At 43.9% G+C, this 23,378-nt stretch overlaps 15 protein-coding genes across 15 annotated transcripts; 7 read left to right on the top strand and 8 right to left on the bottom strand.

Annotated features, from left to right (window-relative positions):
* Nucleotides 1-11: 11 nt before the first annotated feature.
* Nucleotides 12-2,943, bottom strand: SJAG_02514 (striatin). Its single transcript, XM_002173686.2, has one exon. The coding sequence runs from the start codon at nt 2,762-2,764 to the stop codon at nt 1,010-1,012; it is 1,755 nt and encodes a 584-aa protein (XP_002173722.2). The 5' UTR covers nt 2,765-2,943; the 3' UTR covers nt 12-1,009.
* On the top strand, nt 92-1,398 carry SJAG_02515 (thioredoxin peroxidase). Its single transcript, XM_002173687.2, has one exon. The coding sequence runs from the start codon at nt 520-522 to the stop codon at nt 964-966; it is 447 nt and encodes a 148-aa protein (XP_002173723.1). The 5' UTR covers nt 92-519; the 3' UTR covers nt 967-1,398.
* Nucleotides 2,944-2,959: 16 nt separating the features above from the next.
* Nucleotides 2,960-5,120, bottom strand: SJAG_02513 (histone H4). The gene is made up of 3 exons (XM_002173685.2): nt 3,983-5,120; nt 3,313-3,918; nt 2,960-3,270 (listed from the first exon to the last, which is right to left on the bottom strand). Exons 1-3 carry the CDS (start codon nt 4,681-4,683, stop codon nt 3,165-3,167), a joined length of 1,413 nt encoding a protein of 470 aa, XP_002173721.1. The 5' UTR covers nt 4,684-5,120; the 3' UTR covers nt 2,960-3,164.
* SJAG_02512 (hypothetical protein) lies at nt 5,092-6,417 on the top strand. Its single transcript, XM_002173684.2, has 3 exons — nt 5,092-5,665; nt 5,730-5,790; nt 5,971-6,417. The coding sequence occupies exons 1-3, from the start codon at nt 5,558-5,560 to the stop codon at nt 6,207-6,209; spliced, it is 408 nt and encodes a 135-aa protein (XP_002173720.1). The 5' UTR covers nt 5,092-5,557; the 3' UTR covers nt 6,210-6,417.
* A 451-nt stretch (nt 6,418-6,868) lies between these two features.
* On the top strand, nt 6,869-10,120 carry SJAG_02511 (EPS15 repeat family actin cortical patch component; the record flags this gene model as incomplete). The annotated part of the gene is made up of 1 exon (XM_002173683.2): nt 6,869-10,120. The coding sequence occupies one exon, from the start codon at nt 6,869-6,871 to the stop codon at nt 10,118-10,120; it is 3,252 nt and encodes a 1,083-aa protein (XP_002173719.2).
* Nucleotides 10,121-10,356: 236 nt separating this feature from the next.
* SJAG_02510 (60S ribosomal protein L43) lies at nt 10,357-10,846 on the bottom strand. Its single transcript, XM_002173682.2, has 2 exons — nt 10,592-10,846; nt 10,357-10,539 (listed from the first exon to the last, which is right to left on the bottom strand). The coding sequence occupies exons 1-2, from the start codon at nt 10,746-10,748 to the stop codon at nt 10,412-10,414; spliced, it is 285 nt and encodes a 94-aa protein (XP_002173718.1). The 5' UTR covers nt 10,749-10,846; the 3' UTR covers nt 10,357-10,411.
* A 333-nt stretch (nt 10,847-11,179) lies between these two features.
* On the bottom strand, nt 11,180-13,002 carry SJAG_02509 (tubulin alpha 2). Its single transcript, XM_002173681.2, has one exon. It carries the CDS (start codon nt 12,967-12,969, stop codon nt 11,620-11,622), a length of 1,350 nt encoding a protein of 449 aa, XP_002173717.1. The 5' UTR covers nt 12,970-13,002; the 3' UTR covers nt 11,180-11,619.
* A 344-nt stretch (nt 13,003-13,346) lies between these two features.
* Nucleotides 13,347-14,600, top strand: SJAG_02508 (ribosome biogenesis protein BRX1). Its single transcript, XM_002173680.2, has one exon. The coding sequence runs from the start codon at nt 13,618-13,620 to the stop codon at nt 14,500-14,502; it is 885 nt and encodes a 294-aa protein (XP_002173716.1). The 5' UTR covers nt 13,347-13,617; the 3' UTR covers nt 14,503-14,600.
* A 7-nt stretch (nt 14,601-14,607) lies between these two features.
* On the bottom strand, nt 14,608-15,540 carry SJAG_05271 (translation elongation factor EF- Ts Tsf1; the record flags this gene model as incomplete). Its single annotated transcript, XM_002173679.1, has 1 exon — nt 14,608-15,540. One exon carries the CDS (start codon nt 15,538-15,540, stop codon nt 14,608-14,610), a length of 933 nt encoding a protein of 310 aa, XP_002173715.1.
* A 152-nt stretch (nt 15,541-15,692) lies between these two features.
* Nucleotides 15,693-16,093, bottom strand: SJAG_05270 (ribosomal protein Mrp49; the record flags this gene model as incomplete). Its single annotated transcript, XM_002173678.1, has 2 exons — nt 15,693-15,933; nt 15,978-16,093. The coding sequence occupies 2 exons, from the start codon at nt 16,091-16,093 to the stop codon at nt 15,693-15,695; spliced, it is 357 nt and encodes a 118-aa protein (XP_002173714.1).
* Nucleotides 16,094-16,771: 678 nt separating this feature from the next.
* SJAG_02506 (RNA polymerase II subunit 3) lies at nt 16,772-20,080 on the top strand. Its single transcript, XM_002173677.2, has 3 exons — nt 16,772-16,909; nt 16,954-17,003; nt 17,047-20,080. Exons 1-3 carry the CDS (start codon nt 16,830-16,832, stop codon nt 17,841-17,843), a joined length of 927 nt encoding a protein of 308 aa, XP_002173713.1. The 5' UTR covers nt 16,772-16,829; the 3' UTR covers nt 17,844-20,080.
* On the bottom strand, nt 18,039-20,043 carry SJAG_02505 (anthranilate synthase component I). The gene is made up of 3 exons (XM_002173676.2): nt 19,989-20,043; nt 19,787-19,832; nt 18,039-19,740 (listed from the first exon to the last, which is right to left on the bottom strand). Exons 2-3 carry the CDS (start codon nt 19,790-19,792, stop codon nt 18,277-18,279), a joined length of 1,470 nt encoding a protein of 489 aa, XP_002173712.1. The 5' UTR covers nt 19,793-19,832; nt 19,989-20,043; the 3' UTR covers nt 18,039-18,276.
* Nucleotides 20,065-23,277, bottom strand: SJAG_02502 (20S proteasome component alpha 2). The gene is made up of 3 exons (XM_002173673.2): nt 23,060-23,277; nt 22,893-22,996; nt 20,065-22,818 (listed from the first exon to the last, which is right to left on the bottom strand). The coding sequence occupies exons 1-3, from the start codon at nt 23,172-23,174 to the stop codon at nt 22,300-22,302; spliced, it is 738 nt and encodes a 245-aa protein (XP_002173709.1). The 5' UTR covers nt 23,175-23,277; the 3' UTR covers nt 20,065-22,299.
* On the top strand, nt 20,121-20,921 carry SJAG_02504 (cytochrome c oxidase subunit VIb). The gene is made up of 5 exons (XM_002173675.2): nt 20,121-20,312; nt 20,379-20,394; nt 20,451-20,476; nt 20,543-20,650; nt 20,703-20,921. Exons 1-5 carry the CDS (start codon nt 20,273-20,275, stop codon nt 20,759-20,761), a joined length of 249 nt encoding a protein of 82 aa, XP_002173711.1. The 5' UTR covers nt 20,121-20,272; the 3' UTR covers nt 20,762-20,921.
* On the top strand, nt 20,951-23,188 carry SJAG_02503 (ubiquitin/metalloprotease fusion protein). The gene has a single exon (XM_002173674.2). It carries the CDS (start codon nt 21,235-21,237, stop codon nt 22,081-22,083), a length of 849 nt encoding a protein of 282 aa, XP_002173710.1. The 5' UTR covers nt 20,951-21,234; the 3' UTR covers nt 22,084-23,188.
* Nucleotides 23,278-23,378: the final 101 nt, after the last annotated feature.

Below are 23,378 nucleotides of genomic sequence, written 5' to 3'. Positions count from 1 at the left end.
AAATGTTGTTCGTAAAAATATACGGAGGGATACTGTATTATATAAATGCTGTTTAATGTGAATTAATTTAAAAAAAAACTGTTTTTTGGCTGAACTGTAGTAAATAGGCGGAAAAAGAAAGTTTACAGATGTGTATTGTTAATAAAAAGGATGCTTTAATCATGTACAAAATAATAACTCGTGTAAACTATTATTACTACGCCGAGAGAATGCTTCGAGTAATAGATCTAAGGATAACAAGCGAAACGTCTATGTGGGACACCGAGTAGAAAATGTACCCATGAATTTGGCCTGCCATATTTAATACATTCAGGAGCTCGAGTCGCCCGTTGGTTGCGATAACTATCGCTAAGCATCAGTCCGGATATCGTCCACTGAGAATAAGAGTTCATGTATCTCATAGTGAACAATTTCGCTATCCCTTCTGTCTTTATTATAAGAAGTCCCAGCTCCTAAGCATTTGGGTTAAAAAGTTGGCAAGCACTGAGAAGCAAAAATAGTTCAGAAATCCTGTTAGCAATGGAATTTCAAGTTGGAGACTGCATACCCGACCTGGTATTATTGAATGAAGACGAGCAAGAGGTTTTCCTCCGCAAAATCATTCAGGATAAGGGACTTATTATCTTTGCTTATCCAAAAGCCAACACTCCTGGATGCACAAAACAAGGTTGTGGTTTTCGCGACAATTATCCAAAACTTATGGAGGCCAATTACGAAGTTTTAGGCGTCTCCTATGACTCTTGCAGAGCCCAAAAGAATTTTAAAACAAAACAAAATTTCCCCTTTCACCTATTGAGTGACAGAGAAGGTACTTTGATACAAGCCCTGGGAGCACGCAAGCCTGATGGGAAGTTATTTCGGAGTCATTGGGTCTTTGAAAGGGGAACCGGTAAATGTTTGAAGAAGTGTATAGGTGTAAAGCCATTGGAAAGTGTAGAGGATGTCATTTCTCTAGTCACGAAGTAGTCGTGACCTTGCCTTTAGAAGAGCATCTATCAAAGAGATATAATTACCTACAGTACACATGAACCCGACCGTCCAAGCCAGCAGACAGTAGGTATTCCTTTCCATCGGGAAACATCTTTGTCCACAAAAGTGAGGATACACCTGTTCCATATGAACCAGAGTGAGTAGAAAGCGTAGCTTTGTGAGTAAGCTCGTTGTGCATGAGGGCAAACAATTGGACTGTTCCATTTAAGTCACCAATAGCAAGTTCTTGTCCATTGTTGGAGAAACTTGCCGTGGTAGGGACTGTTTTAGAGATAGATTGCTTATGTACCAGTTTTTGTGAAACGACATCGAAGATGCGCAGTGCACCATCGGTATGTAGAGTCATTATTTTGTTTTCATTCATTAATAAAACGTGTGTGACTGAGCTTGGCTCATCCTCATCGTAAGCAGCAATTGTATGCGTAACGTTAAAGGTTTCAAGGTCATACATACGCAAGTAACCATCCGACCAAGAAACAACAAGACGGGTATCATAAATGCTCATACACTCTGGTTGTGTTTTTTCCAGTGTTACCCTGGTAATCTCCTCACCAGTAAGTTTCCATGCACGGATAGAGTTATCAAGACACAAACTCATTATGGAAGGAGTCTTGTTCTTGTCTTCAAAAACGAGAAGCTGTTTGATGGGATTGCCGTCCAAGTCAAGAATAAGGCTATTGTCTGGGCTTTCTGTAGAGGGCGAGGATGGATGAAGGGATGGTAATTTCCAAGCCCGCAAACAGCCATCAGAGCCGCTCGAAAATATGCGCCGAATATTTGTGGGAAAACAGAGTGAAAGAACAGATCCCTTGTGTCCTACGTAAACCGCAGCAGGAGTGGGAAATTCGTTAGAGGTATTAGAGTCAAAGATACGGTAAAACTTAACTTGTCCATTGTCGTCACCATACGCAAAGCTAGGGACACTGCTACCAAAAGACTCGTAGGCCAGACAGCGTACGGGTGAAGAATTGGTAAGCGTACACACGGTTTTCCAGGAGTGATTGAGAATGGGAGAAGGAATTGCGTTTTTGCTCAAAGACGGTGCGATGGGTGTTAACTCTTCAGTCGTGTCTATTTCGTTCTTTAAGGGCGAAGGAATGGGTTTCTGTTTTGCAGCGGCAGGGTCAAAGATTTCATCTTCAATCAAGTCATCATGGATATAGGCAGCATCTTCATTGTCTTGTTTCACAGGACTCTTTACCGGGACTTCCTCGTTAACAGAAGCCCCGGAATGTTGTAAGGGACAGTTGAAAGCTGCTTGCTTGGAAGCAATCATCTGTTCATTTTGAGCAGCGAATTCCTCGGGCCAAAAAGAATTGTATGAATCTGCTGACAATTGTGGTTGAATATTGGTCATATACGTGATCTCTTGAATGCATTTTTTAATAAAGTTTTTGCTTTGTTCAAGAACCTTGGAAAGCTTGTTGTTATCGGATTGGAGAGCCAAATTGGATTCGAAAAGAGCACTCAATTCATCCGCTTCCTCATTATCCGATTCAGACTTATTATTAGAAATAGTTGGCGAGTTCCGACGAATAGCATTTTCCAGCATCTTTGTTCGTCGAGCATGAAATTCAACAAGTTGCCTCAACTTTGCGTTGTCTGTTTCCAGCGATGCAATTTTTCGTCTCATTTCTGTCTTTTCAATTTCATTTAAGTTCCGTTCTCGCTCAATCCTAAAATGTTCTCCTTGCAGGAAGCGAATGACTCGAGGAAGCGTATAATCCGATATGCCAGTCTCCATTGTTGCAGTTTGTTGATAACCACTTAACATAATAGGCTTTAATTACTCGTCATTAATGTACAACAGCTCTTCTAATATGCGAACTGTTGTTAGCTTCCTTTTTTTCAACAATCTGTAAACTGGTGAAGGGTAAGTGGACTGTAAATCCTTACTACGTACGGACTAGGACAGAACAGGAGGGGAAAATATGACTCTAAGTATTAAGTGAACCTATAGTACAGAATAGACTTTATTAGATTAATTTATTGGATATATTGTTCTACAGATTATATTATATAAACTATATTTTTTTGGGATATTGGTTGAAGGAAATTCATTAATAGAAAAAAATAAAACTATTGGTCATTAAGATTTATAGTAAGGAAATTGAAGACATTAAGAAATGATGTGAATTAACCAAAGTTAGCTTATATAGTAAATGGTACACTCATCATTTTGGCTTTTGCTTGCCTTGTGTAACAGAAGCAACCAATTCGCGAGGCAGATACTGCAAAGCCAATGCTTCTAAAGACGTTTTTTTTGTAATCTTCCTTTGTCTAAATTAGTTAGTAAAGTAGAAAGAGGCGGAGAATGATTACCTTTTCAACAACAATATCACATCTTCCGAGTTTATGGTCTTTCGACTTGCGTGGTCGGCATAGGTCTCCAGGTCATGAAGCATTTGAGACATAAACTTGTTAGAGATTGACACAAGATGGTCCATGGCTGAAGCCGAAAGTTTCCGAGAAGAGAACCGATGTGCTAACTTACGGATTGCGATAGTTGGAAGAAAGCAATCATTTGCGTGAGTCCGTTTAGGGACTCGGAACACAGGATTAGGGAAAGGTGGATCATTCGGATGTTGTGGTGCAGCTGCAGATTCTGCAATTGTCTCTACAGGCGGAAAAGCTGAAGGTGAAATATTGATATCATGAAGACTAGGGATCTCTTGCTGTTCATCATCAAGCGGGGGAAGAATAGGTGAGCCAAGTTGATCTGCTTCAAGCACATGTTGGTTTTCACGCTCGGCCTGTTGCTCCTCTGCAAGTGCTTCATCTAAATGAATAGATAGTTGAGCCGATGAAGCAGACATTCTAATAGAGGGCTCGTGGCGTATGGAAGGTAGAGAATCATCTCGGAGAAGATCGTCGGGCAGTGTGAAAATGGGACTTTTGAGAGAGGAACGTTCAGCGGCGCGTATAGTTCTGTGTACATCAAGTGTTAGTTATACGCCTATTAACGAATAAAAGGAAGGTGGTTAAAACGTACTCTGGATCTTGGTCTGGTTCGATACCAGATAATGAAACATGGTAAACAGGCTCTTCAATATCATCATCACCTCCTACATCCAACAACCGGTCCTTGGATGGCTTAAAATAAGCTTGCTTGTTCGTTGTCATCGAAACGAACGACGAGGAACTAATTCTTCGAACATCGGGAGTCAATAGTTCACTGAGTCGATTATTTAAAGCTCGTCTAGGAGCTTCGATACTTTGGACACTGATTTCGGCATCTTCTTCTATAGCATTTTCATGTTGTTGAGAAAGGTTTCGTCTATTACGGATTGGAGTAGATTGCTGCGAATTACTCCGCGACGAAAGTCTGCGTCGCACAGAATCCACTGCATGAGAGGAATATCGTGATGGAAGCGGTGTGTTTTCAGCTGAAGAAGGTGATGGTTCAGGATGTTTCGCAAGCATTCGGCTGAGGAGTCGCAAATTGTCACGAGGAGTTTTTGTGAATGCTTTCCCGGCCGATGACGATAGTGTTCGACGTTTCTTTACTGAATTCTGAAGAATTAATGCTCGTTGCTTATATGGGGTAATTCCTCCCTTGAGCGAAGCACGATTAATTTTTGAAGATGACGGGGTGTAAAGCCGTTTGCTTGACAATGATCCAACTAGTTTTTTGTACGGCGTTACTGAGGAAATACGTTTAGAAGTTACAGTTGGTGATTCCTCAGGACTCATGTTAGAGAACCAAAGTTAAATGCCTACACGGGCGAAGTATGATTAGATGGGGAGTACGGATACCTTAACAATTCGTCGTTTCTAAGTCTTAAGTAAACGGGGAAATCGATCAGGACAGAGCGTATGAATGCCAAAAGGAAGTAAGGAATACTTTATGATGACTGCAGTCTTTCTGGGAAGCTAACTGAAAACGTTTGGATTTTGTAAGTTTGGGTTCATTAAAGTTGGATAGAGTTTTTAAGCGAGAGAGAGAAGAATTGCATTTACGAGGTTGTGAGTAATTCACTGGTAGAGAAAGCTTGCATCTTTGTCACGAAGGTTGTTGACATGTGTTGTAGCACCGTATACTTCTTTTTTTTTTTTTATTATTTTTTTTTCGTTACATTTGTATTCAGCAATTGGTTTTAGGATTTATTTATTTTCAGATGAAGTCTAAATGATAAAAAGCATTGACTTTGGTTTAACACTATAACCTGTAGCAAGAAAATATACAACGAGGAAACAATTGAACTGTAGAGAAATAAATTTTGATTTAATTAATATAAAATATGAAATAAAAAATAAAAAAAACCGCCGAAAAATATTCAATACTCATTTAAGTCTTACAAGTATAGCTAAAAACAGAACAATTTAAAATCTCGAGACTTTACTAATTCGCAAATTCAGTGTTCTGCTACTATCTACATACTCACCTTCACATATCAAAGGGGAAGCTCACACTTTCCAACGGTAACCACCTTTTCCTTCACTAAACACCTACGAATCCCAATATTAGCTCGTGTTGTTTTCTATTTATTTTTTCTTTTTGCATTCAAACAGTTCTTTCCTTCGATAGATCCAGTTACACCAACATACGCAAAACATTCACATCAAAATGTCTCAGCTGGAAATTGTCAACTCTGCTCTCGCTGAACTGAAAAAGTATCCCGTAAAGCATGACTTTGAAACACGTCCTGCTATTCCGGGTCCATTTACCAACACGGTATGCTAGAGCAGATTTGAAGAGCCCAAAAGTTCTCAATAACATAATTAACACAGCATTATAGGTAAAGCTGGAGCTTCCTAAAGCAACCTTCCGTTATGTTGAGAGAAAAACATCCAAACAAGGTACGTACAGATATGAAGGTTTTGACAACCCATTTAAATTGCTTCACTCAAGCCTTACGAAAAGGACGATTCGTTGCATAAAACTCGATGAGAAGGTGCTTTCTCTAAACATTATCTACGTTTACATTCTCTTTGTCATTTCCTTTCTTTTCGTGCACTGTTTACTAACAATGATGACAGGTTCAGACTCTACCGGTGTCACGATTCGTCGTATCGCTACTTCGGATGTTCAAAACGTAGACATCTCCTCTCATTCTACTGTGTATCAATTAAAGGAGCAATTATCAAATTCTTTTCACATTCCGTTAGCTAATGTCAAGCTTCTTGTTGAGGGCAAATTACTAGCAGACACCTCTGTACTCGACGACGTGCTTGTTAACACTGAGGTTAACGACATTCAACTCGTATTAGTTCAGTAATTAATACTGATGTATCTATGTCGCCTTTCTCGGACATTTTTATTAACGTATCCCATCGTCCTTTACCAACGCGTCCTTTTCCTCTCCCGCATAGACCGCTCGCTGCCTGCTTTCGGGTTTTTGGTGGTGAACAAGCGGACCGGATACCTTGGATGTCCACACCATAGTATAATATATTCAATAGGGAAGCGTTTTCGTCCATTTAAAAGCATGTAGATGAATTCAACGTAGTTTTCGACACCTGTTCCTTTTTTCCAGGCTTCAAAATACACACTTTTGAGGTTTCCAACCTATCTCCGAGCTCAAGGTGTGGTTCATAGGCGCCTTTTCAGCACCACTCAACTGTAACCTTTACCCACTACCGTTTTGTTTTCCCCCGTTTATTTGTGCCGTTTCGCGCCAATTCTGCGTGTATTATTTACGAAACATAGCATACGAATTAATTCTTGCTAAAAACGAACTTTGTCTGCTTAAATTCAGTTCTTTTGTCGTCGTTTGCCATTATCGTCTCTAGTCACGTCCGGCTGTTTACCATTCTTTTCTTGTTTTGATTAGTATTGCTTTCTCTCACTCTCTCTCACACACTCTCTTAAATTATTTACGGACCGTTATCTGTTTTCCTCGTATTCTACTGTGTGTAATTCGCACCTATTTCTCTAATGTCTTCTCCTCTGAGTTTTACCACCGACGAGCAGCGAGTGTATGGACAACTGTTCTCTCTTGCGGACAAGCAGGATCTTGGCGTTGTAACCGGCGAAGAAGCCGTTCCATTTTTCGAAAAATCTGGTCTTCCTCCTCATGTTTTGGGACGCGTCTGGCAATTAGCTGACCAGGAAAATCGCGGTTTTTTGGTGAAAGATGGATTTATGCTTGCTATGCGTTTGATCGCATTGGCTCAAGACAACAAATCTCTTGATTACGAACAGTACAAGACCTTTTCTCGTTTCCCTTACTTCAAAGACATTACCACCGTACCTGAAGTCTCTACGTCTCGCAAGGCTTCCTTTCTCTCAGCCCCTGCACCATCATCTGTTACTGCCTCTCCCATTTCTCCGAATGTTACAAGCTCCCCTGCGGTAGTGAGTCCTTCTCCTGAAGGCAACGTTGCACTACCCCCTATTTCCTTTGCTGACAAGGCCCGTTACCAAACCATGTTCTCCACCGTTTGCCCTCTTAACGGTGTAATGACTGGTGATAAGGCAAGTGCATTCTTCTCCCGCGCGCCTTTAGGAAATGAAGTGCTTGCTCAAGTTTGGGGTGCCGTTGATACCCAAAAGCGGGGTGCTTTGGACGTCCGCGAGTTCAGCGTTGGTTTGCACTTAATCAATTTACTTCTGACAGGTGCATTGAAGTCTGTTCCCTCCAACATTCCTGTATCTTTTCTGAACGCAGCAGCTCCTAACACACCTGCTTCTAACCAAAATGCACCCGCTGCACCCCAATTGCAAAGCATGCCTACTGGCGGCTACAACATCACTTCTCAAGATATTGCGAGCTTCACTCAACTCTTTAACAACATTGATAAGAAGAAACGTGGCTACATTACCGGTGAAGAAGCTTATTCTTTCTTTCTTGCTTCCAAGCTTCCCGAAGAGGTACTTGCTCAGGTTTGGGATTTGAGTGATACCCGTAATAGTGGTCAGCTCAGTTGCGGTGAATTTTGTATCGCCATGTACTTGATCAAATTGAAGCTGAACAATAAAGAGCTTCCTTCTCAGCTTCCTCAAAATCTTCTCGCTTCAGTCGCGTCTCTTATGCCTCAGGCTCAATCATTTCCTCAGGCACAGGCCACAGGAGGTGCTATGCCTGTTCATCGATCCATGACCATGCCTGCTGCCTCACTCAATGTGCCCCAAATGACGGCGCCTGCTCGCACCTCTTCTGCCACAGAGGACTTGCTGTCTCTTGATTTCCCAACAACCGCGCCCGCTGAGCAACCTGCTGCACAACCCTCCAGACCTCCAAGAGAGAACAAAACTGGTCCAGCAGGTGTAGGAGCACCTGCAGCAGCACCCTCTCCTTCCCCTGCTACGAATGATGCAATTCCTCCCTTTACCAACCGTCGTGCTTCCATGCTTGCAAGCTCGACAACTACTCCTCGCTTTGTCCCTCAATCCTCCTTTGGACAATCTTTGGCGCAAAATACAGGTGCTCCAGTAACAGCTGCACCTACTACTGCTGGTGCCGACTTGTTTAACAAGGACTCTGTGAAGGCCCAGGCAGAGGTTGCTACAATGAAGTCCAACACACAGCAATATGTTGAGCAGCGCTCTGCCTTGGAGAAGGAAGCTGCTGATGTTACCATGCAAAAGCAATCTGCGCAAGCCCAATTGGATGAAGCCCGCAAGCAATACGACATTGAGCTTGCCAAAACGCATGAGCTTGAATCGGGTGTGAAACGGGATAGAAGTGCCATTGCCCAAATCATGAAAGATAAGGATTTGCTGGAAGCTACTTTGGCCGCTCTGCGTAAGCAAAATGAAGACAAAGACGTTGCTGTTGAAGAGGCAAAGGCAGACTTGGATGCCGTTACATCCATGCGTGACGAAATCAAAAAAGAAACAGAGGCTCTTCAAGCCGACATTGCCGCGAAGGATACTTCTGTCCAAGACATGAAAAACGCTTTAGATTCCGTCACCCAAGAGCTTGTTGCAGTTGAAACAGAGCGTAATGCTTTGTTGGAAAAACAACAGGCGGTTGAGCGCGAAATTGTTTCACTTCGCGAAAAGCTCAATGAAACGAAGCTTGCATTAGAACAACAGACAGTTCAGCTCGATCAAGAGAGAAAGGCTTTCAAGGAAACCGCAGAGGAGGCAAACGCTGTTGTGGAGGAGCTCAAAAAGGCGTCCGCAGTGCCTGTACCCGTGCCTGCCTCAGTTCCAGCTCCTGTATCTAATCCTGTCCCTGCCATTCCCGTTCCTCAGGCTGCCAGTCCACAAATTGCGAACGTTGCTCCGGCCGGTAGTGCGACAAATGAGACACCTGCACCTACGACACCGATTGCTAGTAGTTCTTCTGTCGCACCTTCGTCTAGTGCGGCAATGGCCGAGACGTCTTCCATCAGTAGTCGTACATCCAATGCTGCTCGTCCCAGCAAGTCTCGCAATCCCTTCCATCACCTCAAGGGCCAAAGTGCAAGCTCTCCTCTGTCAGACTTCTGGCAAAACGAGTTCTTTAAGGATGCTGCCTCAAATTCTCCCGTACTCGCAATACCCAAATCCCAGCCCGCTGATGTTCATCCTGAGAATGACTCTCAAAACCTGTACTCGGCTGAAAAATTGAACGTTTCTCAGAACATTGAGATTCCGACACCTAGCATTGCTACGAGATTGACGTCGTCTCCGACCTCCGTCTCTGCTAATCCTGAACCCGCTACCCCTCCCAAGACCCGTGCTGCCGTACCTCCCGTGCCCCCTGCACGTCGTACTAGTCTCTCTCCAGCAGTTCTCGCTTCTGTTGTGATCCCTGAGCAACCAAAAACAACGGTTCAGCATGAGGACGAAGAGTTCCCGGCTATTCAAGAGTTCGAAGTCGGCGAAGACAGCAGTTCAAGTGAAGACGACTCGGAGTCCTTTAAGGACATTCCCTCGGACGTAGACGATGCCACATTTGATCGCACCAAAGAGCGCCAAGGCCCGAGTAACCAACCCGCAGCTGTTGCCGGTGAGCGTGCCGCTTCACCTCTCCACAAGCCTTTTGATTTTGAAGCAGCCGATAAGGAAGACTCGGATGTTGATGAAAACTTGTCCGAAATCTTGAAGGGACAGCAAGCCCAAGCTTCGAGAAAAGCTAACGAGGACCTTGATTTCGATAAGGAGTTCGAGAACCTCGAGATTGCCAAGGAGGTGAATGACAACGATGATGAAGCATTTGAACAAGATGCTGACACGACCACGAAATTTCACTTTTAATACATCGACTATTAAGACGTTCCCGTACTACATATGAAAACGAAGGGTTGTTGAGAGTGTGGTAATGCATAATACACTGAAACAGTGAAACATCAACTAGTTCATGATCACGAGGACAATAAAAGCAAAAAGAGGACCCTGCCCAGGGACAGACACCAGTGACAAAACAAAATAATACCCTTCCCAACTACACTCTTTAACGCTCGCACCTCAATACGTTCTTACACGCCCACACATAAGCACAAATGACTACAATTTACTCGACATTAAGACAGCACAAGATTGTCATTTTTAAACCTCGACCATTTCACGGAGACGACGGATGGTAGAGCGAGCACTGGTAGCAGCAGCGGTGGAGACAGTCCAGGCACCACCGGCAATAGACTTGCCACAGTTCTTACCAGTGCACTTCCAGATACCTAAGTATACGTTAACACACACGTTCCAACATTAACATCGAAAACAACTTACCAGCAGCTACACGCTTCACGGTAGAACGACCGCAGAAGGGGCATTGGTAACGAGCATGTTGCTGAACCTCAATCTTGCGGATATCACGACGGAGAGAGGCACCATAACGGACACCATACTTGCCGGTAACGCCAACCTTTTTCGTTCTCTTGGTCATCTTGCCGATTGGTTTTGTGCTGGGGATAAGAGAGTTGTGAAGCTAGGAAAAATAAAAATGCTACACCGTGACTGCTTTTTGAGCAACACAAAATGATGACATGGCGACAGCAGCTGCGAATAAAGTTAAATGAAAACGCGCTACACGTAACCGAGCACTCAAAGTAAGTCACTTAGGGTAGGGCAGTGAAGTGGAAGGCGCGGGTCACGCACACTGTTGTAACGGTATAGCTCTGTAAAACACAGTATTCCACGTTGAAGCGCAGTAGCCCTCACAAGAACTCCTTAAACATAAGCAATGACAAAACAATAATGAAACAAAACATAACTAAGCATCTACAACAAGTCTCGCACGGATGGTTGCCTCAATGACCGCTCCTCTTTTGTCCTTATAGTATTTCCCTCGCTCTCATGCTCCCTGCCATACGTGTGGGAACACTCTCACAGTACTTGTAATTCGTAATGATCAAAAAATATTTATATCGGCAAAACAGAAATGGTGAGTGGGTATATATGTTCGTAAAGGAGCAAGCACGATAGAAAAGGATGTCTGCTCTTTGAATAGGCGCTAAAGGCGATGAGTGGGAGCGAACAAATCGTCAGGTATCAGTAGTGCTGCTGGTTGGTATATCGACATATGAATTAAACTTTGATCGCAGGGGCGGCGGTGTATACGTGTACGTGTGTGTATGGGTATGTTTGTAGTGCATGCGTCAAGGCGGCGTACGAGCAGATACTCTCACATTCACCAATTTTTTCCAAGGTGCGTGTTCACGACAGGTCGAAGTGATTTGATCATTCATCACCGTCTCGATAGGCGTGAGACGCACGAAAAGCGACTTGCTCTACAATGCAAAGAATAAGCACGACGCCTAGTACTCCTCTTCCATATAATCAGCGTCCATAGAATCTTGACCAACTTCTTCGTAATCACGCTCCAAAGCAGCCAGATCTTCACGGGCTTCGGAGAACTCGCCTTCTTCCATACCTTCACCGACATACCAGTGGACAAAGGCACGCTTGCTGTACATAAGATCAAACTTGTGGTCCAGGCGAGACCAGGCCTCAGCAATGGCAGTCGTGTTGGAAAGCATACAAACGGCGCGGTCAACCTTTGCAATTTCACTGTTGGCAACGTGTTGAGGGGGGCGGTCACAGATACCAATCTTGAAACCAGTGGGACACCAATCGACAAATTGGATAGTACGCTTGGCCTTAATCGTAGCAACGGCAGCCTGGACATCACGAGGGATCACATCACCACGGTACAACAAACACGTAGCCATGTAGCGACCGGCGCGAGGGTCACACTTGACCATTTGATTATAGGGTTCAAAACAATGGTTCGTAATCTCTTGCACGGAATTGGACTCGTGGAAAGCCTTAGCAGCACTGACAATGGGCGCGTATGTGACGAGTGGGAAATGGATACGGGGATAAGGCACAAGATTCGTTTGGAACTCGGCCAGATCGACGTTCAAGCTGCCCTCGAAACGAAGAGAGGCAGTGATGGAAGAAACAACTTGGGCAATTAAACGGTTCAGGTTTTCATAGGAAGGACGTTCAATGTCCAAATTACGGCGGCAAATATCGTAACAGGATTCGTTGTCAACCATAAACGTGCAGTCGGCCAAATCAAGCGTAGCGTGTGTCGTCAAAACGGAGTTGTAGGGCTCGACAACCGAGGTACTCACTTGAGGAGCAGGGTATACGGAAAATTGAAGCTTGGACTTCTTAGTGTAATCCATAGCCAAACGTTCGAGCAGCAAAGCACCAAAACCGGAACCAGTGCCACCGCCGAACGAGTGGAAGACAAGGAAACCTTGGAGACCGGAACAGTTGTCGGCAATACGACGAATACGCTCAACAACATCATCCACCAGCTCCTTACCAACCGTGTAGTGACCACGAGCATAGTTGTTCGAAGCATCCTCCTTACCGGTAATGAGTTGCTCAGGATGGAACAAGTTACGGTACGTACCAGTACGGACTTGATCAATGACGTTGGGCTCCAAATCAACGTAAATACTACGAGGAACATACTTTCCTTGACCGGTCTCAGAGAAAAAGGTGGAGAAACCATTATCACGCTTTCCCTCCATGGCTTCAGGGCTCATGTATCCATCGGGTTGGATACCATGTTCGAGACAGTAAAGCTCCCAGCAAGCATTACCGATCTGAGTACCAGCTTGACCAACGTGAATCGAGATAATCTCTCTCATTTGAATTGCCCCGACGTATTTTTTTGTGGTGGTTGGTATTTGGTTCGAGGGAAGTAGGAACGGTCCCAGTAATATTGTTCAGGCGTTTTTTTAGTGGGCAATACGAGACAAAAATGCCAACAAACAATAATAAAATGAGCATATTGAAGATGCTTTTAAGAAATAAACAGAGTGTTTGATTTCGTTAAAGCATCTTGGATTTTCGAGCGACGAATTTAGACCACGTTAAAGGGTTTTTCTTTCGAACGAAAGTTATCAACACGGTCGTTGGATTCTGGCTGTAATTTAAAGGCACACGTCCATACAACACATTCAAAGATGTCCCGAGGAATGTATTTCTGTTCAAAGCTCTTTGAAATCCCGGCTTCATTTTGTGTGCCTGCTATTCAGCAACCATGAAAAAAAAGTTGCCATCTACCACGCACCTGAACACAACAAAACAGGTCCCTTTTTGGTTAACTGGGTCTTGCGGAATCATTTCCCAGCAACGAGATTTTGAGTAGGTTCTTCTAAATTTCGAAAAAGAACGTCTTCTGCATCTTTTTTGTTGAAAGTTTTCAAAGGCTTCCTTTTTACAAAAAACGGTTCATCTTAAAAGATCATACACCGTATCGTTCATCACACTAAAAGCACAAAGTTTTTACCCATATGAGCACTGTATACAAGCTGAAAACCCAGGCCCAGCGCCCGGCCGAAGATGAAGACACGGAGACTTCTGTTGCTGTCTCCGCTCACGGCAAAAAACATTCTGAGGGTTTCGTTTCCATTAAACAAAAGGTTCTTATCCTTTCTTCTCGTGGTGTCACGTACCGTCAACGTCATCTGCTTAACGATTTGGTGGCTCTGATGCCTCACTGCAAAAAAGACAGCAAGTTTGACTCGAAGGATCGCTTGTATGAATTAAACGAGCTTGCCGAACTCTACAACTGTAATAATGTGTACTTCTTCGAGGCCAGACGCAAGGAAGACCTGTACCTGCATATTGCTCGTGCCCCTAACGGCCCAACTGTCAAGTTCCACATTGAGAACTTGCACACTATGGACGAATTGAACATGACGGGAAATGCCTTGAAGGGCTCTCGTCCCATTCTCTCGTTCGACAAAACGTTCGACTCGGAGCCTCATCTGCGTCTGATTAAAAATATGCTTGAGCAGACGCTCGGTGTTCCTAAGAATGCTCGCCGGAGCAAGCCTTTTGTTGACAGATTGCTTACGCTGACTGTCGCCGATGACAAAATCTGGTTCCGTCACTTTGAAATTCGTGAGAACGAGGACAAAACGAAGGAGCCCGTTTCGTTGATCGAAATTGGACCCCGTTTTGTCATGACCATTATCAACATTTTGGAAGGTTCTTTTGGTGGACCTGTGATTTACAAGAATGAGACCTTCGTGAGTGCCACGATGATTCGTGCAGCAGTACGCAACCAAGCTGCTAACCGTTACGTTAATCGCCAAGAGCACAAGCTCGAGCGTGAACAACGGGCTCGCGAGAACGTTCTTCCTGAAGATCCCTTGGAAAAAGTGTTTGCTTAGGTAGTATTTAGAGATTGAGAAATAATTGGATAACTGGTTTGCGTGGTTTCATAGTACACACCTCATTTATTCCTTGGTTTCGTAAGCATATGGAAGGCTGTGGTTTTATTGAGCCTGGCCGCGTTCCCAGCGTACCCAGTCGACGACGTTGGCGCTGCCTAACAAGTCTTTCATAGTCTTTGAGTTGTCATACACGCTTGTATTATGCAAGAAGTCGTCTATACTTTCAGGGTCCTGAGCGACGAACTCGCGTGCAATGTCATCGGCAAGGCCTGCTTTTTGGGCGTTGGAAAGGCTAACAAGGCATCCAACGCGTCCAAGGCTTGAATGAACACGCACATCTGTGCCATGTGTGTACCGACCCAACTGATGTTGAGGTTTGGTACGCTGAAAAACAATTGCACGAGACAGTTCAATGCGTTCACCGGTTGTAGACGTTGCGTTGCTAAATGCATCGAACAGCGTGTTCCCGAGATTGCTCGAGGAATCCTTGTCAGAATGAAGGATGATTTTTTTCAGGGAATCCAAGTCGGTGCTCACGTTTCGCTGTTCAGTTGAATCGGCGTTCACCCTGTTGAGACTGTGCAAAATGGACGATGCTGAGGACAGGGCAAGTCTCTGAATCTTTGGGTTCTGAGCGACGAAATCAGATTCGCAATTTAATTCAAGCATACAAGCAGCCTGGGCATCTGGTAAAATTGCTGTACAAATCCAACCTTGTTTGGCGACTCTTCCTTGCAATTGCTGAGCCAAACGTTGACCTCGAGCCTTCATCTTTTCAGATAAAACTGATTTTGCTTCAAAGAAACTTTGTCCATTTGTTTCTTCTACAGCCTCTTTAATTAAGAAAATAGGTGCATTCGTTTCTTGCCGTAATTTTTTAATAAGCGTAAAGGCAGAGCCTTTCGTACTGTAACTTCTCGAAGACAGCAAAATGTTGTTGTACAAAACCCTCAAGCCTGAAGGACAGGACTTGCACAAGAAACTGCGTTTTGCCAATGGGGCTTGAATAACAGATCTGAGAACTTGAAAACCCATGAAATAGTAGCTATCTGCCTGTTTAAAGAATATTGGGTGTATGGGAAGAGAGCTAGCAAGGGAGAGAAGGTGAGACAACGTAAAAGGAGAGAAAGAAAACCGATGCTTGAAGACCAAGAGGTAAAATATAATTGAACGCTTTTTGAAACTGACTACATTGCATCATCACTTCTTTTTGAAACGGTAGTTTGTTTCAGAGATTGAATAGCATTCCTTACCTGAACGGTAATGTCGTCGGATCGTTTGTTCTGTAGATCTAGAGAGTAAACACATGTATTGCCTTTAAATAGACGAAACACTGGACTTTCTGAGTTTTCAGTGTGCCGTTTTATATCAAACTTTACTTTGTAATTGTGATAATAAAGAGAAGGAAGGTCATTAAAACAAAATTTCCTGCACCATCATTGTTAGTATCAAAGGTGCACTATAAAACGTACCTAGAGCCCATATGACCGTTTTTGCTGTCGCGAGCGAATGAAAGCTCAACTTTAGTGATCTCTTTTGGAAATTTGATAGCTAAAGCACCGTTTCGAACGTTGTTTAAGACCGCCATAAGTTTCCTTATGGTTACAACCATTTCTGTTAATAAGTGAAAGACGCGTTGGATGAAGTAACAGTAAAATAGGAGCAAATAGTCGATAAGTAACTATTCAAAGTTGGTACTTAAATGAGGATTGAGGAAGTAGGCCGCGCTGAGGGAAAGTTAAAGCCGTATTTATCTATGTGAATGGAAGAGGGCAAGTTGTACTTTGCGTCTGTCTTAGAAAATGATCGCTTTGCATACGTCATACAAAAAGCTTAATTTAAAATTATGCGACAAGACGCGAGCAGTGAATATAAACGGTAATTACAGAAAAACAATAGAGAAAAAACAATAAAAGTGATGTTTTTTGCATTCCGTTTGATATTTAATGTGAAAAGAGCGTGTGCTTCTCTTTGTGGCCCGCCGCACTTGCTTATGTGCAGTAATTGACAGCAACGAAGAAGACATAAATTGGTCAATGGGGAGTCCCGTATTTTGCGAAGTTTACTACAGAAATTTGAGTTGTGGGAAAGTATGCGGTACAGCAAAGATTTTTCTGACTCTCTTCTTCTTTACTACAGTAATATCCTTTCATGCCTTCCCCCTTTGGTATACTCAACCAAACTCCCACATTTTATGATCTTAGCGAACGATCATAGAAACCTTATGTAACCTTAGTTATTATCTAATCTAAACACCCGAGAAAAGGTTGGGGACGCGGCCGGACAACCAAGAAACAGCAACGAATTTGGTTTTTTTTGCAATCATGAATTCTGAACCGAATGTGACAATAAAGAATATCGGAAAAAACAGTGTGGAATTTGTGCTGTCCAACACAGATCTTTCGTATGTGTTTTGGTTAGAATAACGCGTGAAACTAACAAATTTAGTCTGGCAAACTCGCTGCGACGCGTAGTTTTAGGAGAAATTCCTACTGTTGGTAAGTGAAAATGATTGGTATACGTCGTATTGACAAGTGGTAGCCATTGATTTGGTCGAAATCTCCGTCAACACGTCTGTGATGCCAGATGAATTTCTTGCACATCGTCTTGGAATGATTCCTTTAAACAGCAACAACATCGACGAACCTCCACCGGTGGGTCTGGAATACACGAGAAATTGTGATTGTGATCAGTACTGCAACAAGTGTTCCGTAGAACTGTCATTAAATGCAAAATGTACCGGTGACGGAACAATGGAAGTGTACGCTCGTGATCTTGTGGTCGATTCAAACTCTACACTCGGACAACCCGTGTTAGCAGATGCAAGATCTCATGGACCATTAATTCTGAAGCTTCGTAAGGAGCAGGAGGTATCTTTACGTTGCATCGCCAAAAAAGGAATTGCCAAGGAACATGCAAAATGGTCGCCAACGGCAGCTGTGTCGTTTGAGTATGATCCTTGGAACAAACTTAAGCACACGGATTATTGGTTCGAAACCGATGCTGATGAAGAATGGCCGAAGAGCAAAAACGCAGATTGGGAGGAACCTCCTCGGGAAGGCGAGACATTTGATTACAACGCACAGCCTCGGAAATTCTATATGGAAGTAGAAGGTGTAGGATCCATTCCGCCTAATCAAATCATCCTTCAAGGCATTCGAGTTCTCCAAGAAAAGCTCGCTGTGTTAGTTCGTGATTTGGACGAAGAACAACGGCCTGGCGGAGCCATGGATATGGCAACTGGCAATATGTCTCCTGCGAACCAAGCCGATAATACCTGGTCTCCCTACAACGAAGGCGGAGAAGGAGACGTTTGGGGACAGGATGGAGGGTTCTAAGTTCGTTAGCGTCGAGATAGCATGTACATTTTTTTCGCTCTTTTTGGCCGCTTCATGCAAGAACAAAAAAAAAAAAAGACGCGAATGCCAAATAATTCTTTGAGTGCAGAAAGTACTCTCTCCCACAAAATCTTCAAGCTAATTCACTGAGTCCCTCTCTTCCCAAACCCGAACTACTGTCCGACACAACCTGCTGTATACGCCCCCCTTTTCAAAACGCTCAAAAGGAATAAATCTTTTCTTTTTTTACTTAGAGAAAAAAAAAACCAGGAAGAAGCCAAAAAATAATTCTCATCGTATTCTTTAAATGAAAGCGTTCCCCTTAAAAATCGAGAATTTCAAGTTATCTACAGTAAAACCTCTATTCCTAAACAATGACCATCCTATGTGCCAGTCATTCGTAATGGAATGAGAGGGAATATGTAAAACTTACTCAATTCTGGCGATCTGCGTAGTATTGTTCGGCCTCTTCAATTGCCGTAACGTTGGACTTAAGCTTGTTGATAGTTTCAATATACTCAGCTTGCTCGTCCGAGTCGTATACAATACCACCACCAGCTTGCAAGTACAGTGTGCCATTCTTGTAGACCATAGTACGAATAGCAATGCAGGTATCCATGACATCTTCCTTGTATCCCCAACAGCCGACAGCACCTGCATAGATGTGACGCTTCATACCTTCCAAACCGTAAATCAGTTGCATGGCACGAACCTTGGGGGATCCACTGACAGTTCCAGCGGGGAAGATGCTACGGAAAGCATCGAAGCGTGTTTTGTCGGGACGAAGCTTACCTGACACTTGGGACACCAAATGTTGCACATGAGAGAACTTCTCAATGGTCATCAACTTGTCCACGTTCGTTGTGTCAAGGTCGCATACCCGACTAATGTCGTTACGAGCAAGATCAACAAGCATAATGTGTTCAGCACGGTCCTTTACACTTGCCAACAATTCGTTGGCAAGCTTCTCATCCTCCTCCTTTGTTTTACCACGAGGAACGGTACCGGCGATGGGGTGGTTAATCATTTTACCATCCTCAGACTTAACAAGCAGCTCAGGAGAAGCACCGATGATATCAAAATCATCACAGTGAATGAAAAACATGTAAGGAGAGGGGTTCACGCTGCGGAGATGACGGTAAAGGTTAAAGGGATGCAAGTCAGTTTTGCGGGAAATACGTTGACTGGGCACGGCCTGGAAAATGTCACCTTGACGGATGTGTTTCTTTAACGTAGAAACGAATCCCTTGTAACCCTCCTCACCGACATTTGACTCGCCCTTGTAGCCAAGGTGCACCTCTTTTTGAACAGGTTCAGGAATCTTCGGATCAGCCAACTTGTCCAAGGCCATTTTAATCTTGAAACTGGCAGCCTCGTAGGCTTCCTCAACAGGACGACCCATTCCCAAACACACATGAGAAATGATCTTAATCTTTTGGTATGCGTGGTCAAAAGCGACCAAATCGTCCGTCATGAAGAACATGGCCTCCGGCAATCCCAAATCATCCTTCAAGTCAACGTTGGCAACGGTGGTAGGTTCAAAATACTTGATGCAGTCGTAGGAAACGTAACCAACAGCACCACCGCAGAAAGCAGGAAGTCCGTCAATGCTAATAGTCTTCACTTCTTTCAACTCGCGTTCCAAGCGTTTCAAGGGGTCCGTAACACCGTCAGCAACCACAATACGGTAAGGACTGTGACCAACAAAACTGTAACGAGAAATGCTCTCACCTTGAGTGACACTTTCCAAAATATAAGCAAAGCGTTTTCCCTCTGCCAACTTCAAGTACGCCATTGTTGGCGTAATCAAGTCGGCAGACATCTCTGCGTAAACAGGAATACGAGTAGGCTCGTGCTCATCAGCGAGCTTCTTCACCTCTTCCAAGCTCGGAAAAATCTTTATCCAGTATTAGCAATCTGAAGGAAAAGAAGCGCCTACATACCTTCATATTGAAAGGAAACCTCTAACAATGTAGGGAAAAAATGCAACTACCGACACTCGTTAGTAAACAAAAACCGAACCCTTAAGATTTGCATATTGTTCCCAGAACTCGTCAAAACCCGTCGAAATCGGTCGGAAAAAAAAACCAAAACTTCAGTAGTTCAAAAAGGAACAACAAACCGTGTAAATAATCAGAAACTTACGTGTCAATTGCACAAAACAGGGCCAAAAAGGACAATGGGCGTGTGGGAGAGGGTAGAAGGTACGCGGTGGGTGTATGCCGAGGACTAACGCACTGGACGGTTATGTAACGCATCTTTGGAGTGTGATAAACATATACGGCAACGCAGCGAAAGGAATGAAACACTAATCCTCTATCAAACACCTTAAACAAGTTTAAGGCAAGTTAACGTGCAACAGGTATCCACAGGCCATCCCTACAGCTCGACTTGGTCCCATTCTCCTCTTTCTCCCACCAGCTCACACAATGGCCGAAGAAGAAGAAGAAGAATTCACTTTTAAGACTGGTACGCTTTCTTCGATGACCAATTTGTGTTAACTTGACCGCATTCGCTAACATTTTGCATTTTTAGCGGGCTTCGATGCTAGGTAAGTGGACCGATACATAATGTACATAAAATGCAACCTTTAACACTAGAAACAAGATTTCCCAATCAAAATCAAACAAAACGTAAGCAGACTCGTCGTTTAAGAAGATGAATTGTGCCTAAAATCGCCGGCTCTAACTACTTGTTAGATTGTTTCCAAAACTATGTGGATTATTTTCGCTGCATTAAGGCAAAAGGAGAAGATTTTATTCCGTGCAAACAGTTTTGGCAAGCCTATCACTCGCTATGTCCTTCAGGTAACTCGTTTCGTATCATTCTACTCCTTGCTGACGATTTGTTCATACGCAGATTGGACCGACAAATGGGACGAGCAACGCGAGAATGGGACATTCCCTGTTCCAATATAACTTCATAAGTAGCTGAATCTGTTTTTAAACGACAATTTATGTTGTTTTTCAGTGTCTTCCATTAAGGTTATTCTTTTTCTCTCGACCGATGCGCGTCGGCGCGCGCGAAAGCGAGTTAGCGTTGATATGACGTAGTAATGATTACTCTAACATCATCCCTTCGCTTAGTCGAGCTTATGTAAGACTTTCCAGGGTGTTCTGGGAGAACGAATCACAGACGCCACCAAGCGAGGCAAACTCACCACCACACATCGCCGGAGCAGTGCTTTAAAAGTCGGCGCGGTCAAGGGCAGAGAGTACGTAATAAAAGAGGGAGTGATCGGCCAAGTGTATCAAAGTCTCAAACCAGAAGTTTTGGAGCAAACACTTTCTTAATTATCCGTTCATTTTTTTTTATTCCACACATTCATAGAGGTTCGTTCACCTTTGAGGATTATCAACACTTCGGGTTCATCGTTTACAACAATATCAAAATGTCACTCGATCTTAGGATTTCTCGAGCAGGCGATGTCACAACGTTTAAATGTGATGATAAAGAGACGGTGCTGTGGTTGAAGCAAAAGATTGCAGATCGATTCCATGTGGAAGACACCTCCACTATAAAGCTGCTGTACAAAGGGATTTGTCGTGATGATCAAATTCTCGGAGACACTTTTAAAAACAATGCGAGGATCATCTGTTTAACGAGCAAACCGAATGCTAATGCAAAGTTACCCCTTGTACCCACAGAATCCACACACCATGACATTCATCACGTTAAACTAGCACCCAAGAAGCCCGCATCGTCGAACGTTAAAAAGTCGTCCACGTACACCTTCCATGAAATACAAGTACTCAACTTGCCCAATAAGGATCAAGCATGGCAGTACATGGACCGGCTCCGTCACGACCCTGGCATCCAAGCACTCATGGACAAGTACAAATGGAGCGTTCCCATCTTGTCAGAAATGTCGCCCGCGGAACATACCACGCATGAATCACGGACCATGGGCTTAAACCACAATCACGGCCAACAGATCGAGCTTCGAATCCGCACCGATAGGTATGATGGTTTTCGGTACTATAAAGACGTGAAAAGCACGCTGATTCATGAGCTCACACACAATGTACATTCCGAACACGACTCTGACTTTTGGACTTTCTTCAAACGGCTTACCAAAGAATGTGACGCTGCAGAGTCCTGGTCTCGACCAGGACAGTACCTGGGAGACAAACCCGAATACACCCCATCGGGCGAAGACCCTCTGGATGAAGAAGCGGTCAATCATCGACGAGACATCTTGTTTGCCGCAGCCCAACGACGCTTGGAAAAGAAAGAGTAAATTCATCACACAAACATGATCGGTCACTGAAGAAAGGGGGAAAACTGAAAGTGTGTAGTTAGGAGCGAGAGTTGCAGGTCCATGCGTTCGTGCTCAACGTTTTTCTCTTTTTCGTTGTGATGTGGTGTACACATAGCTTCCACACACACAACGAAAGCCATATCATTGTCGTTTGTCATCATTGCTTAGTTCACACCGGTTTCATTACTCTTAAGCTTACAGCTGATCAAGGTAATCACGGATTTCGGTTGTGGAAAGCTGGTGGAAACGACCACCGGGACGGCCTACGATGCCGCTTTCGCCTTGGGTTTCCGAAACAACGGCAATTTCGACTGTGTCTTCTGTGAGTTCACCTTCAAAGGTCTCCTTCAGTGCGAGAATAGCAGTGTGGATAGCATCCTCGAGCTCCATTTCCTCGTTGAAACGCTTCTCCAAGAACGTCTTGGCTACCGTAGACGATTTTCCAATAGCAGTGGCCTTCCAAGCGAAATACGTGCCCGAAGGATCCACCTGGTACAAAGAAGGACCGTTGTCGTCTATTCCGGCAATAAGTAAACTGACACCGAAAGGACGGACACCTCCAGACTGGGTGGACTCTTGCATGATAGAAGCGACCTCTTGAACGAGAATTTTTGTGGGAGGGTATTCGTTATAAATGCGTTTATAGTTTGTGTGCGACACTTTACGAGCCTTATCGACCAAAACACGGTAATCAGGACCCATACCACTGTAAACCTAACCATTCGTTAGAGTCCAAGCTAGAAAAAGACTTATAGAAACGCGTTTAAGGCGTCTGTCGCGTCTCATACCATGCCAACGTCGGGCGTGATGCCGGAAATCTTTTGAAGAGAAGAGCCCAAAGCAAGCTCAGTGTTTGTTTTCTTTTCAGTAGCCAGTACGACACCGTTTCTTGCTGTTTCTTGTGTTAATAGACGCGTTTAAAAGCCGAAAAAATTGTATATTCAAGCGAACTCACCTTTAATACCAATGCTCGTCACACCAGCGTTCACCGCATTCAGTGCGTATTCAATTTGGACAAGCTTTCCATTAGGAGAGAATGTTGTCAGGGAGAACGCGTATCTATCTGCCATAATAGGGAATAAATGTCTAAGAACGTAGTGTGTAGAGGGTAGGTGGTGGGTGTGCAACAGCTAGCTCGGTTTGTTCAGAAACAAGGTTAGTGGGGGGTACCGCAGCGCAACGCAAGCAAAAACACGATGTAGGGAAAGGTGCAGCTGTAGTTGGTGTGTGGGTGTGAATGTAGCGTGTTAGGATTCGTTACGAATCGCTGTTAT

This window comes from Schizosaccharomyces japonicus (genome assembly GCF_000149845.2).
Source record: "Schizosaccharomyces japonicus yFS275 unplaced genomic scaffold supercont5.1, whole genome shotgun sequence".
Taxonomy (NCBI): Eukaryota; Fungi; Ascomycota; class Schizosaccharomycetes; order Schizosaccharomycetales; family Schizosaccharomycetaceae; genus Schizosaccharomyces; species Schizosaccharomyces japonicus.
Note: the sequence above shows the minus strand (reverse complement) of the source record. Positions and strands in the feature narration are given on the sequence as shown.